Source organism: Nannobrachium achirus, assembly GCF_963921795.1.
Source record: "Nannobrachium achirus genome assembly, chromosome: 8".
Lineage (NCBI taxonomy): Eukaryota > Metazoa > Chordata > Actinopteri > Myctophiformes > Myctophidae > Nannobrachium > Nannobrachium achirus.
This window is the reverse complement of record NC_137817.1, coordinates 56,236,284-56,251,322: the sequence shown is the minus strand read 5'-3', so window position 1 is coordinate 56,251,322 and position 15,039 is coordinate 56,236,284. Positions and strand designations below refer to the sequence as shown.

Below are 15,039 nucleotides of genomic sequence, written 5' to 3'. Positions count from 1 at the left end.
TGGTTGCTAACGTACACAAACAGACCAGCAACAACAGACTGTTGCCACAGCAACGTACACAAAGGTTTGTGTACACATGTAAATGTTCACATAGAGTGTAATAATTGGTAAAACAAACTTTTGGCCTATTTGTGGAGATAAGCGACCAACGGTGGGGGGGGGACATGGGGGCTTTGTCTATTTACAAGTCTCGAGTAGCAACCGCCTGAAGGTGACTTTTCATACCAATTTTGACAGAGGCTAGGGATTTGCACTCCTTTAAGGCTTGCGGAAGGGCGTTCCACATGTTGGTGGTATAGAGTGGAGCTGCTTCTGGTGTTGTGATCGTGGACATCCTTGACCTTTAGGAAGTAGTTTGTCAGGTACATGGGTATCTTGGAGGTGTAGTGTATCTTGAACACCAGGCCCATTGCAAGATGCTGTACTCTGTCAGCTACTTTGAGCCACCCCACGCTTTCGTGGTGATGATCGGTAAGGTGGGCCCGAGGAGGAAGACCAAGCACGACCCTAATCAGTTTGTTCTGGGCAGTTTGGAGCTTTAACTTTAAGGCAACTGGGGCATTGCGATACCAAACGAGGATTCCGTAATCAATGAGTGCACCTACTAGGGTCTTTCGAGTTTTAATATTGTGATGAATATTGATGAACACACTGACGCACTGACGCAGTGATTGACGCTAGGAATGCAGCCGTGTTAGGAGAGCGGCGACGCTGGTGATTGACTATTGATTTCACGTGTGGGTGAGGGCGGAAGAAGACGCCGACATGTTAAAACAGTCATTGAGACTTTGTGACAGGATCGGAGCACACGTCTCGCGGCACGGCACTCTGGGGCACGGGAGGGGCCGTTCGCTGGTGATAGTCCTGCCGACGGTGAAGACAGACAGTGAGTGGGGAGCTGTAGCTGTTTCACGTAGCAGGAGGGGAGGCTGCGTTCTGGCCTCCTGTAGTTAGACAGGGCTGGGGAAACTAGCAGAGTGACTGGCCGCCTGCTCCGCCGACCTGCGTTGACGCTGACCCCAACCAAACGAGGCAGCACAGCACGCCGTCCAGCCAGACAATTCCCGGGGAGTTGGACGACGTCACAAGCTCAGACCCCGGGGGGTCGCGCCGACAGGGCGAGTTAAGTACACGAACAAGTCGCTTTATTTTGTACTGCTTCCTATGAGCCTGGTTGTAGTGTAGAACGGTTTTATTATTGTGTGGGATTAAAGCACGGTTTATTGCCTTAGTTATTCTGATGCCCATTCATTCTAATGGTTATTCTGATGCCCATTCATTCTAATGCTTATTCTGATGCCCATTCATTCTAATGCTTATTCTGATGCCCATTCATTCTAATGGTTATTCTGATGCCCATTCATTCTAATGGTTATTCTGATGCCCATTCATTCTAATGCTTATTCTGATGCCCATTCATTCTAATGGTTATTCTGATGCCCATTCATTCTAATGCTTATTCTGATGCCCATTCATTCTAATGCTTATTCTGATGCCCATTCATTCTAATGCTTATTTTGATGCCCATTCATTCTAATGCTTTTATTGTTAAAGTGGAGTACTGTTAATAAAGATTGCTCTTTTCTATATTAAGTCGTTGTCTGTGGTATTTCCAGGGTCTGCATTTATTACAATATTGATCAGCTGGGCAACCCTATGCAAGAAACAAATTCGTTGGTTGACTTTATTGATTACCTTGGTAGTCATTTTTTCACTGGATAGGTTAGCCTCCAGGATGCAACCCAGGTAACATATGTGGTTTTCTTGTTATCACAGCCTTAAAGGAGTGCAAATCTCTCAAAGAGCCTCCTTCAAAATTTGTATAAGTCACCTTCAGGCAGCTGCTACTCGAGACTTGTAAATAGACTAAGCCTCCATGTTTCCACCCCCCCCCCACCCACTTTTCTTTTTTTCCCCAATTTTCTGCTTTTGTATTGATGTTATCCTATGTGAGAGCGGGGTAAACTCAGACACTTTTTACATTTGCTCCTCTCTAGGCGAACTAAAAGATATATCAGTAAAAATTGACACATTTCCCAGTAATTTGGGATGTTTCCTAACAATGGAAGTTATCAGAATGTATTCAAGACAAAAGGCAGTGAAAATATGATTGTTTTAAAAAAAGTGGTCGTGTGTCTCAGTTTACAGTACCCCAGCACCGGGGTAAACTGAGACAGACCAGAGAAATCAATGGGGTAAAGTGATCCACTCACCTTCTTCACTTTAAAACTACCATAAAAACACAAAAGTCCTGTCATTTAATAATTATTACAAATAAATGAAAAAGGTTATTGAAAAAACACGGCCTGCTCATGTATTAGGATGGTAGTATGAGTCACCAGAAAAAGTAATGGGTGTTTTTTTTAATCTATCATGATTAAAATGGAGTTTGAAGTTACAATGGGTGCGTATGGGGAGAGGCCCTGGGCCTGGAGGGCCTGGTAACATTTACATCAAATATCTAAATATTGACTGAAATAAATTAAAAACTGTTCAGGGTGTTCATAAAAGCCTGATTAGATGATAAAATAACCAAAAGTTTTTTTGAAAGTGGAATACCCCTTTAAATGCAAAAAACTCATTTTTGTGAAAAAAGCATGTTTTCTACAGCACTATCAGGTCTCTCTCTTCATGGCAAGTGGGAAATTCAAGGGGCTTGAAAATATAATGTTCACATGACCACAAATGTGTTCCATTGCCAAGATACAGGGGGTGTCTCAGTTTACCCGGTGTCTCAGTTTACCCCGCTCTCCCCTACTATGTTCTATCCGTCTGTCTTTCAATGTTATATGAGGTACATAAAGTGGTTCCTGTGGTCCTCCTTTCAGTTGACCTTGTACCAGTGATTTGTGCTGTCATGAAACTGTACCTTTTTCTATTGCAAACTGCTAATACACTCTTCAATCAAAATGAGAACCACTGATATCTAGCCTACTTTACGGTAGTTCTGTTGGCGTCTAACCTCCAGCAGGCAGCAGCGCTACGACACCGCCATCTGGCGGCGATTGAGGTGACTCGTAGTGTGTGAATGAAACACTTCTTTGGTGTTTTATGAAAACGTCACTACACTAAAAACTATTTTTTGCTACACTCAATACAAAAATAAAACACTTAATACAATGTAGCAGAATGGGCGTTCGTTCCCACAGTCCACTCTCCGCCCAGGCGCCCACTCAGCAGTGGGTTGATTGCCACCACCAGTAGGTCTATATAGAATGCACCACTCCTCTCAGAGTCAGCCGTCTCTGCTCACCTGGTGCCACGCTCCTCGTTGTGTGTTGCAAACACTCTGCAAACACTGTCTTCTAAACGCTGGCCGTTGGGCTATATACTATTTTTTGCTACACTCAATACAAAAATAAAACACTTAATACAACAACAATACAAACTCGAGTCGAACTGGTAAAAGATAACAAAGCGGAAGCCTATCCTTACTATAACTGCCCCTAAACTGAGAACTGGTCTTCTGGTAGATGGACTACGGTTCAAGTGATGTTCACAAGCTTTTATTTTCCAGTAGCATACGCTCATGAATCACCGTGAATAACTGTGAAAATGACAAATACATGTTTTAGACACAATCAAACATGAAACAATACAATGCCCAATTATTTATATGAAACAATAAAAGACAATGCAAAAACAAACATGTACAAACAATAACAAAGAACTGACAACCAAACAATATAAGCTGACATACCGTGTGCGCCTTCTGCACCAAAATTTAAGAGTTATGTTTCTCTTCCTTATTTTGTAGAAACCCTTGTTGGCCCTTTCTTATCTTTTTGTTATTTAGAGACTCTTCTCATACAGAGACAGAGCTCCTCTCTGTTCTTATCAGCTCATCATCTACCTGCACCTCAGCAGGTGGCCTCTATTTAGCTGATTGATGACATGTAACCACGCCTACTGCCTGTGCCATACAATTACACTGCCTCAAAAGATGGCACTGAATTACCCGTTACAAATACACACCCAAAGTGTCACCCTTAACATCTTTCCTGAACAACCAACAATACGCATGTTTGGGCTCTCACAGCATATCTACATATACAGTACATGGATCGCCATATATGGGTACCAGGGGTCTCCATATATGGGTAACTGGTCTGATATACATCACTGGCCAGATGGCCAAGACATGGCGCGACCTCGAGGTCACATGTCACCCTAAGGTGTCTTATAGTGTACGGCATCACGGTATATATAACATTGTATGATTATGTTATTCTCCTATTGCCCAGTTTTGTAAAAAGCGACGGTCACTGCACCGTAGAGCTAATACAGCGATTATTCGTAAAACGGCAGAAGAATAATAAGGCTTGGCCAGTGAGCCCCTAATAAGGGTAATAATAATAATAATATTAATAAGGGTAATAATACGAAATAGTAATAATAATAATAATGCTTGCCTTTATAAGCATTCTGCTGTTCACATTTGCTGTTCACCCAAACTCCATAGAAATAAATACAAGGACACTTACTGTATATCATCAATATACATTTATTTTCTGTTGCTGTTGGCTATTGTTTCAGAAATGCTTACAGAGCATTGGGAATATAATATACAGTACGTACAGTCAACTTTTAACAACATTATTACAAAAGACAAAACTATTAACCACTTCAGCCCTGTATGCAAATTTCAGCCATTTGAAAATAACTGATCCACAAGCTCACAAAGCTATTTTAAAATATTTGTATACATTTTATTCATTTGAAAACTTGTGATGCCAATACTTTTATTTGCTAAATTTGTAATTCCAGATTTGTACTTAAGTATCAGAGTATTTCTATATTGCTATATTGATACTTTTACTTCGGTAAAAAAAAGTGAGTGTTTTTATACAATACTGTTCTATTTTCACAGTGTCGTATGAGTAAATATATAGAAATTAAGTGGTTATTATTAAAAAGAATTACAGAGAATTACAAAGAATCATCTTTCTTGTCACATCACAGGTTTACAGGTGTAAAACATAGGGTGAAATTCGTTTTTTGTGCAACAAGCTCCATTTAAAAACAACCTTGACTGTTCTGTATGTATATACAAATATACATACACCATAAACATAAATGCATACATAAACTATGTTGCTGTCGTATCGGCTGGAAATCTTGTCCACACACACATCCATAAAATTGCCTATGATCAGAGACATTATCTGTCCTCACAAAGACACGCTGAGGAGAAGACACTAATCCATACTGGTTGATGTCAACTCATCAGAGACATTATCTGTCCTCACAAAGACACACTGAGGAGGAGGAGTTATTAAGCCTAAACACAGGGTAGAGTGGTTCAGTGAATGTGGACTGGAAGATGTACAGGTGTGTCAGTGAGTCAGAGGACACAGCATAGAAGGACAGAGTCCCAGCAGGAGAGTCTACATACACTGCTACTCTTTTGGAGTAAGAGAGTTTAGTAGGGAGGTAAGTGGTCCAACTATTGTGAGAGACACTGTCACCGGACAGACTCCAGGACTTGTCATTGTCACCAATACCACTACCCTTTCCACTACTGCTGATTCCTCTGTATGCCACTCCTATCCCAACCCCTCCACTCGTCTCTACCTCCCAGTAACAGCGTCCAGTCAGACCCTCTGTACACATAACCTGAGGACACTCATCATCAAATCTTTCAGGATGATCAGGGTATGCCTGAAGCTCCTCCCCCTCTGGCAGAGTCACCGTCCTGTTGTTCACAGACAGACAGAGTTTTCTGCTTGCTGTGTTTGGATCCAGTGTGAGACGATGGGCGTCTAATAATGAGGAAACAAGACAGTAAATATTAAAAACATTTAATATTTAAAAAGTATTAAAATATTATTCACTGAGAGAGAGAGAGAGAGAGAGAGAGAGAGAGAGAGAGAGAGAGAGAGCGAGAGCGAGAGAGAAAGAGAGAAACACAAAGACAGACAGAAAGACAGAGAGAGAAAGAGAGCGAGGGGAGACAGACAGACAGACAGACAGACAGACAGACAGACAGACAGACAGACAGGGGTATTGAAAAATGGAAAGTAAAAAAATAAGTCAAAATTGAAAAATACTTAGATACAGTAGTTAGTTACTTTCCGCCACTGCACATGGCAGTAGCAACATGCCACATACCAGAACTTAGCAAAGAGGAGGCCAGAGGACTTGACAACTAGACTATGACTAGGAGTGGACAGAGCGGTGGACAAAGAGAACTAGAAAGATGCAAGTGTGGTTGCCGTGCTGCGAGTCACAATTGCAAATGAATTCCGTTCTGAGAATTCCGTTCACGGCCTAGACCATTTGAAATTTCCCCTTTCATATGGAGATCTCTGTGTCAGTCCATGTCCCTTTCATGCCCATATATGGAGATCCCTGATGTCACCAATATTAAGCCCCAGCCTTAGGGAGATGGTAATTTCCTGCTAATCAGTCTAAAAGCGCCACATTTTGCACAGATGTAGCCCAGGGCATGCTCTAATGATTTTGCTAGGGCGCCCGAGTTGCCGACCTTTGGGAAAACGATGGTTTGGTGATGAAAAGTGATGAGTCATCACTTTTCACAGTTTTGTGGGTGTTTTCTGGGGCCATTTGTAGCCCAAGGAATGTTTTCTTTGTGCAAAACAAATGCTTGCAATGGATTCAGCATCATGAAAAACCACCTAGTTAGACCCCTCACATCCTACTTAAATACCCAGGTATTTTCCTCCTGTATAGAAAGTCGATGGGAGCCCAACTTCATTTGGCCGCTGTGGCGACCCGAAGGTCGCCGACTTGGGCGCCCTGGCTACATCTGTGCAAAATGTGGCGCTTTTAGACTCATTAGCACGAAAAAACCCTAAGGCCCCCAATTATAGGGAGGGAGGGGAGTATAAAACAGTGTATACAAATACAGACAGACAGACAGACAGACAGACAGACAGACAGACAGACAGACAGACAGATACTCACATCTTTTAAGGAGTTGAGGATTTGTCCAGAGTTCTCCTCCATGTTTCACACTGTAGGAAACAGAACAACAATCCATCAATGTCTAACTGACTAACACGTCTCTTCACTACATGACACTACAGTGTTTCTGCTACCATTATCTTGGACAGACACCCAGTCCAGACAAACTCACTCTCAGAGGTGTGGACTTGAGACTCTACTTGGACTCGAGTCACACATTTGCTGACTTTAGACTCGTTTGATCAAATAAAAAAACAAAGACGCCAATGATGACAAAGACCAATGACTTGACTAGAGACCTCAAGTCACTTAACACCTCCCAACAAGCCCAAATATTAAAATGTTTAAAAGGTGTCCCACAAATAATGTCAGTCATCAGTGCAGATGCTAAGCACCAGCAGACCTAGATTCGTTTTCTTTAAATTTAGTAATAAACTACTGTACAACAAAAAAAATGTATGAATATTGAATTAATTATGTGTCATGTTGTGAGCTTGTACATCAGCTATATATTGAAACATTAAAACAACACAATTTGTGGAGGGTCCCTGGCACTACATATTTTCAGATGGAGGTCCGCATGTAAAATATTGAGTTACAGCTATGCAAAAACAAACATAATGTTTTCTGCCTTTCATTGTGTTAAAGGCAAAGATGCAAACTGTTGTCAACTCTGCTGCCTTTCAATTATTTCCAGGCAAAAACATGTGACTGCTAAGTGAATTGCTATGCTAAACTCAATTTTTTAATGTGGTTTTACTCTCTAAACTTAAGGGATTTAAAATGTTAATTTTACAAGAGTTGTTCCTAAATCTGCTTCCATGGAATAGCCTACTGTTGTCTGAGCTGGTTTGCTGGATACCTTTTTGAGCGTGGCGGCACAGAGTCGGTGCAGCACGCACACACATAGACACAGTCCAATTCTACTCACTGCAGAGACTCCAGTCCAGAGAAGTTCTTCAGCGCAGACACAGGCAAGACGTTGAAGTTCAAGTCTAATTCTCTCAAATGAGAGGGATTAGACTTAGAGCTGAGAGCTGAGGCCAGAACTTCACAGTTTCTCTCTGTCAACCAGCAGTTCATCAGTCTAAATGACAAATAAAACACACAATGTGTGATTGTCTGCTATAAAATACATTATTCAGAGAACCTGCTTAAAACCACCTATTAAAGGGGAATACCACTCATTTTCAACTTTGAACTGAATATGACCCCCCCCCCCCCCTGCATGCTAAAGAGTACATCTTCATGATGTGGAGTACACATAAGACCTAACAGGACAAAGGTCAATTGATGGACAGTTTAAGATTGTAGATTTACACCCACACACACACACACACACACACACACACACACACACACACACACACACACACACACACACACACACACACACACACACACACACACACACACACACACACACACACACACACAAAAAGAGGATTTATTTTTACACCACCGATACAGACAGACAGACAGACAGACAGACAGACAGACAGACAGACAGACAGAAAGAACTGTACTGTACTGTACTGTACTGTACTGTACTGTACTGTACTGTACTGTACTGTGCTGGTCTGCACTGGTCTGAAAGGAAATGTGGGTTAAAGTGTCAGAGGCTCAACATTGCAAAACAAAAGAACACACAAAAAGTAAGAAAGAATTGTAAAGTATTGTAAATTAATTCACCGTAGAGTCTCAAGTCTACAATGTGGACTTTTCAGTCCAGCACAAAGTAGATCCAGTAATACACCAGGCAGGTAGCCTTCACCCAGGTAGGTGGAACTGAAGTCCAGGAGTCTTAGATAGGATGGATCAGAACTGAGAGCTGAAGCCACAACCTCAATGTGTCCCTTAAAAATGTCACGGCCAAAGCCAACAAGTCTGTAATTACAGATTAAATCAGAGATCAGAGATGATCAATCAGGCCAAGTTCACCTTCACTCACACTCACAGACGGCGCACGCACACGCACACACACTCACACGCACACGAAACACACACACATGCACACAGTGTTGATTTTAACTAAAACTATTTCGAAAAATGTTTGTTGACAACTTTTCAATGAAGAAAACTTTTTTTTAAAAACATTTCATCCCACGATTTTGTAACCCATTTTCATCCAGTGCCAAATGTCTAATGTAAACCTGGGCGCTACACTCCCTCTGCCAACCTGGGGAGACAACGGACTGACCTCATGTTTCCTTCTATGCATGAGGAGTCTATGCCGCTTCTTTTCACCTGACAGGGGGGAGTTCCCCAAGCTGGATGTAGCGTGTGGCTGGCCAGGGGGAAGCAGTATAGAGACCAGGATCATTGCATGTTTTTTGTGAGGGTATCTACCCTAGGAGACGCGGGAAGAACATGCAAACTCCACACAGAAAGGCCCTTCAAGTGTAAAGTTTGGCAAAAACTCATTCACGTGAAAGGAGTATAATACTTTTTGGTACAAAGTAGGGGGGGGGGGGGGGGGGGGGGACTGCGAAACGAATGGCCATTCATATGAACTTTCTCTTGAAGTCTCTTCCTACCGGTATATCGCCTTCAATACTATGCCCTTAGTCAAAATCAACACTGTGTGCGTGCATAGTTATAGTGTAGTGGTGTGAAGGTACATTGATTCTGTTTTCTATTCACATGACTACTAACCGAGCCTTTCTGCTGTTCCTCACAGCTGGGATCAGTGCCAGTCGTCCATCCCTTGATGTGTTGTATGTGTCAAGGTTGAACTCATTCAGAACCTCCTCTGACATCTGCAGTAAGTTGGCCAGAGCTGAACACTGGATCGGAGACAGTTTTGTCTTTGATCTGTCCCCTGACTTCAGGAACCGTTGGATATCTTGATGCACTGAGTCGTCGTTCATCTCCATCAAACAGTGGATGGTGTTCATACATCTGTCAGGAGAGGTATAGGGAGCATTAATCTCCTTCAGGTTGCTGATGACTTTCTGGATACTCTCTGGATTGATCTCTGTCTGACCCAGCAGGCCTGCTAAGAGACTCTGGTTGGACTGCAGTGAGAGACCATGAAGGAAGCGGACAAAGAGGTCCAGGTGACCATTCTTACTCCCATGGGCTTTTTGCACAGTTGTTCTCCCCAGGAAGGTCTGCAAATCATTGACACCTTGGTCTGCCAGGTATTTCTTCAGTCCCGTCAAGTTTCTCTCTGTGTCTCCCAGGAATGTCCTCACTACCATCATGTTCTTCTGTGTGAAACAGTGGAACAGGTAGAGTGCAGCCAGAAACTCCTGGATGATCAGATGAACAAAGCAGTAGACTGATCTCTGGAAGAGCACACCCTCTTTTCTGAAGATCTCTGTGCCCACTCCTGAGTACAGTGAGGCTTCTTTCACATCAAGACCACACTCTTCCAGGTCTTCTTGGTAGAACATGATGCTGCCTTTCTCCAGATGTTCAAACGCCAGCCTGCCCAGCTTCAGAAGAACTTCCCTGTCAGTCTCCATGATCTGCTTTTGATTCTCTCTCTCTTTTTTGTTCATTTCTCCCCCCTTGTGAGGCTCATCATACTTCTGCTCCTTCTTCTTTATCTGGACCAACAGGAAGTGGATGCACATGGTAGTCAGGGTCTTGGGCAGCTGTCCTGTCTCGTCTGTCTTCAACATGTCCTCCAGAACGGTAGCGGTGATCCAACAGAAGACTGGGACGTGACAGATGATGTGAAGGCTCTTTGAGGTCTTCACGTGTGAGATGATTCTGCTGGCCAGCACCTCATCACTGAATCTCTTCCTGAAGTACTCCTCCTTGTGGGGGTCTGTGAACCCTCGTATTTCTGTCACCAGGTCAACATATGCAGGAGGGATCTGTTTGGCTGCTGCAGGTCTGGTAGTTATCCAGATGAGAGCCTGTGGAAGCAGATTCCCCTTGATGAGGTTTGTCAACAGCCTGTCCACTGATGATCTTACTGTGACAACAGAGACAATGTCATTGTTGTCGAAGTTGAATGAAGACTTGCTTTCATCCAATCCATCAAATATGAAGCCAACCTTCCAGACAGCGAGCTGCTCGGCTGTGACCTTCTTTAACGTTGGATGGAAAAGACGGATCAGTTTGAGAAAACTGTGCTGCTTATCTCTGACCAGGTTCAGCTCCCGGAACGAGAAGGGAATCAGGAGAATGACATCTTGATTTTCCAAACCCTTTGCCCAGTCCAGAATGAACTTACGCACAGAGAATGTTTTTCCAATTCCAGCAATGCCCATGGTCAGAACTCTTCTGATGGATGTCTTTCTGCCAAGGAGATGGGGTTTAAAGATGTCACAGCAATTGATTGGTTGGTCATGGAGGGTCTTCATCTTTTCTTCAAGTATCTCAAGCTGGTAGACCTCATGTTGGGTATTAACACCTTTACTCTCTCCCACTGTGAAGTAGAGCTTTGTATAGATGCTGGAGAGGGAGGGCTCTTCAGTGACATCTGTCACACGATCAAGACTGTACAAACTGATCTTAAAATCCTTTAAATCCTCCCGCACACTGACATCTGCTATATGAGAAGAGAATTTTAAACATTCAGTTTCATTATAACTTTACATTCTTACAGCTGTGTACACACATTATTAATGTGTTAATTACTGTATCATCATCCATTAGGGGAAAAATAACCAATATATAAATATATATTTTCCCTTGTGGGATAATAACAGTATCTATCTGAAATGGTTTAGTCCAGAGTTGATAGACCTATTATTTAGCATTTTTTCTTAATGAATCAGCATTAACATGAAATGTTAATTTAATGGTGTAAATTGTGTCCAGTCTTACTTTGTCCACTTAGGGGAAATGTAAATAACATCAGAACTTGCACAAATTAAATTAGAAAACAGAAGAAATTCTAAATTTCAAATATAATAGAAATCAATCAAACAAGTACTTACTGTCATCAATGCTGTCTGCATGCTCATGCTGTAAGTAAAAAAAAATACAATAAAAACGCCATTAAACCAATGCTTTCTTAATCTTATTATGCACCAATAATGAAATAAACTCTTGGGTCAATACTGTACTATTATCCTATATATTAAAATTGACTAATGGGAGGGCGTGGGGGTGGACTCTGGTGTTATTCCGACTCAGCCATAAAATTAAAAATAAATTGCACCAGTGCAAAGTGAGCAGTGCAAACACGACACACGTGCATCTCTCCTTGTATGGGTTACAACGTTCGTTACTTTATGTGTAAGAGCATGGATGGAAAACAGCCGGTGGATCCTATTGGTTCACCGATCTGCCGCCCCATATCCCGCCCCCGCTCCTCAATAGCACACAGCTTAGGGCCCTGACGTCACAAGTCACAACATTTGGAGTGACGCCCCCTGCACTCTGGTTGGTTGAGGAAATGGAAGGTTGACTCCCACTTCCTATGCCAGAAATTGTAGCAGGTTAGCCCAGGCTTTTCTTTTTGAGCCAAAATAAAAGCCTGGATACAGAGGCTACGTTTTGGCTATCCATACATGGAGATCGATCTAAACCCTACTACACAAAGTTTAATGTAGGAGCGTTTTGCAGTTTGCCTGATGAACAAACCACAGTCACGTCACTATGACAACATGTCCATAAACAACCATGAGTTAGCTGCTTGTTATATTGGGAACAAAACGGTAGCTCCATATACATGTATGGGCACAAAACGGGGCAAGCCCATATATGGGCATATACTGATGACTTCATGGATCTCCATATATGGGCATAAAAGTAACCAGGACAGCCACCATCACATCATTGCTCTGGGAGGGGGTGACAATGTTGGGCCTCTGTTGTGTCTTGAGACAACTTGTTCTTAAGCATTATAATGTAATTGAATGCACTATATAGTCAAAGTAGAGCTTTTTAAAATAGATCATACTGTACCTCATCATCTCCATCATCCAGGTCTGGTAAATCATCCCCTCCCATGGTGTTCATCATCTGCAGAAAAATACAGGAGAAATGGCAGCTGATTTCTCAGAAACTGTCTGCACGACTCTGCAGACATGTCTATGCTGTGCTGTACTTACCTCTGAACATTTGTCAAAACTTGACAAGTCCTCATCTGAGTCATCTTCCCAATCTTTCCATTTGTTAAAGTCCACACTGAGCCATTTGGGCTATAAGGAGATATACCAGTAATAAAGGATGGCAATAAGTATGCAAATAAACACAATTTAACACTATTTAAACCACACACCATACAGTATGAATATATTCCATGCACATTAAGTATATACTGTATATGACACTGCCACGTTGATATGATCTGTTTTTATTCCATCTCTTTCCACCTTCCTTGAAATTAGTTGGAGCTTGTATGGCAAATAATGTCACCCACTTTGTTATACCTTAACAAAGTGGGATATTAACCTGTGATATGACAACAAAGTTGATTTGAGTGCTTATTTGGAAGCACATTGTCTAATGTGGATTAATAATAATAAAAGATCACCTTTGCCTTATCTTTGGTTAGCCGAGGCCATGACTTCCCAGGCTCTGCTTTTCGTAGACAACACAACACAGACCTGTCAGTACGTCTGCGCTTGGATTCCTGTTTGAAAGGGGGAGGTACATGATTTAGATACATGTGAATAAAATAAGAGCATGAACACGACTGTGACACAGGTTCAACTTACTATGGGATCTGTCTCTGCAAAAAGGTCCAATGCATTCTGATGTTTGATGTTATCCGGCCCACTAACACAACTAAGATTTAAAGCAAGAAGTACAGTCATCAAACTTCAATACTGGTCCGGCAAATACACAAGTTAGTTTCCTATATGTTGTAGGTTCAAATGATGTACTACACAGTACACACCCAGCAGGGTGTTGGAACTGGGAAACAACTCATTAGTCATTGAAAGCACTCATTGATAGGCTGCCATGGATGAGTAAACCTGGTAAAGTTGGTTTACCTGAAGGTGAATTTAGACTTGTCGACATGTATTTGTACATCTTTGCTGTCCTCTACGCAAAAGTCAATGAGGACAGCCTCCCGTCTGTCATACCACTTAGCGCTTGCAGGCAGCCTGATTGAAAAGATAAGAGGGAGTAGGTTATATGCAAAGAGAACACAATTAATACAAACCCATTAATACTTCATTATTCTGACCTCACTTGCAATGTTATTCATATTATATTTCAATTTCATACATCAAAGATTATCAGTAATTATTAGCAATGATCTAAAGCACTGTGTAGTGACATTTCAGTGGACCAAGATGAATGTATGAATCATGATGCTGAAGCTGGCTCCCTTCTGCCCAATATGTCGTTTTTAATTATTTATCTACATGGCTGTACATCCACATTTCAGTTCATAGATAGGCCTAATACACAACCATGACACCGTCATTTCCCTGCTTACAGTCCTGGTGGCTCTGCTAGCGTTAGCTAGCCTATTGTATCAGGTGATGATAGTCTGCACTATTCTAGTAGTGTTGTGTATATTGTATAGTGTTAAATATTCTATTGAAGGAAAGCCATACAGTGTTTCTGGAGGTCCAAGTTCACTGAAGACAGGAGGAACGTCTTTAGACCGGTCACTCTTCATAGACAGACAGCTGGTTGTTGGAGACCCTGCTCTGTGACTTCTGGAATCATACAGATGTTTATACATTTAAGTATAAGTATGAGAGACAAAAACCTTTGTTATTTTTTTTCTTCAATGTTGAAACAACAGGAAAGTACTATAAACTATAGCCATGGTAACAGTAATAACTACAACTGCACTCTGTCGAGGTGCCAACTTGCGTCTTGTGCGCCAGCAGAGTGCGCCATGAGGTGCACTCACCACTGGCATCACCACTGGCGAAGGCTGGTCCCTCATTGGCTATTAATGATGACGTTGTCAGAAATGCTGGTCCCTGATTGGGCTACTGGCTTAAACACACACAAACACCGACATACCTACACACGAAGCCGAACACAGTACTTGCACGCTCTGCTGGCGCAAGTAAAAAGGGGTTGCATGTACAACCCTGGTTATCCATGAAAGACGACTAGATCATCACCTAGATCTCCATATATGGAGCTGACCTCTACATCTGATTCCCAGATGATGCCCTGTTATGCCCATCAATATTAAGCCCATATCTGGGAATGCCCATATATGGACATATT

General features: G+C 42.1%; 1 protein-coding gene across 1 annotated transcript; it reads right to left on the bottom strand.

Moving 5' to 3' along the window:
* Nucleotides 1–731: 731 nt before the first annotated feature.
* On the bottom strand, nucleotides 732–14,504 carry LOC308290233 (NACHT, LRR and PYD domains-containing protein 12-like; the record flags this gene model as incomplete). The annotated part of the gene is made up of 13 exons (XM_080732008.1): nucleotides 14,406–14,504; nucleotides 13,833–13,946; nucleotides 13,554–13,623; nucleotides 13,370–13,468; nucleotides 12,945–13,034; nucleotides 12,799–12,855; nucleotides 11,826–11,853; nucleotides 11,303–11,434; nucleotides 9,583–10,723; nucleotides 8,620–8,814; nucleotides 7,859–8,014; nucleotides 6,928–6,977; nucleotides 732–904 (listed from the first exon to the last, which is right to left on the bottom strand). The coding sequence occupies exons 1-13, from the start codon at nucleotides 14,468–14,470 to the stop codon at nucleotides 732–734; spliced, it is 2,370 nt and encodes a 789-aa protein (XP_080588134.1). The 5' UTR covers nucleotides 14,471–14,504.
* Between the last annotated feature and the right edge of the window lie 535 nt (nucleotides 14,505–15,039).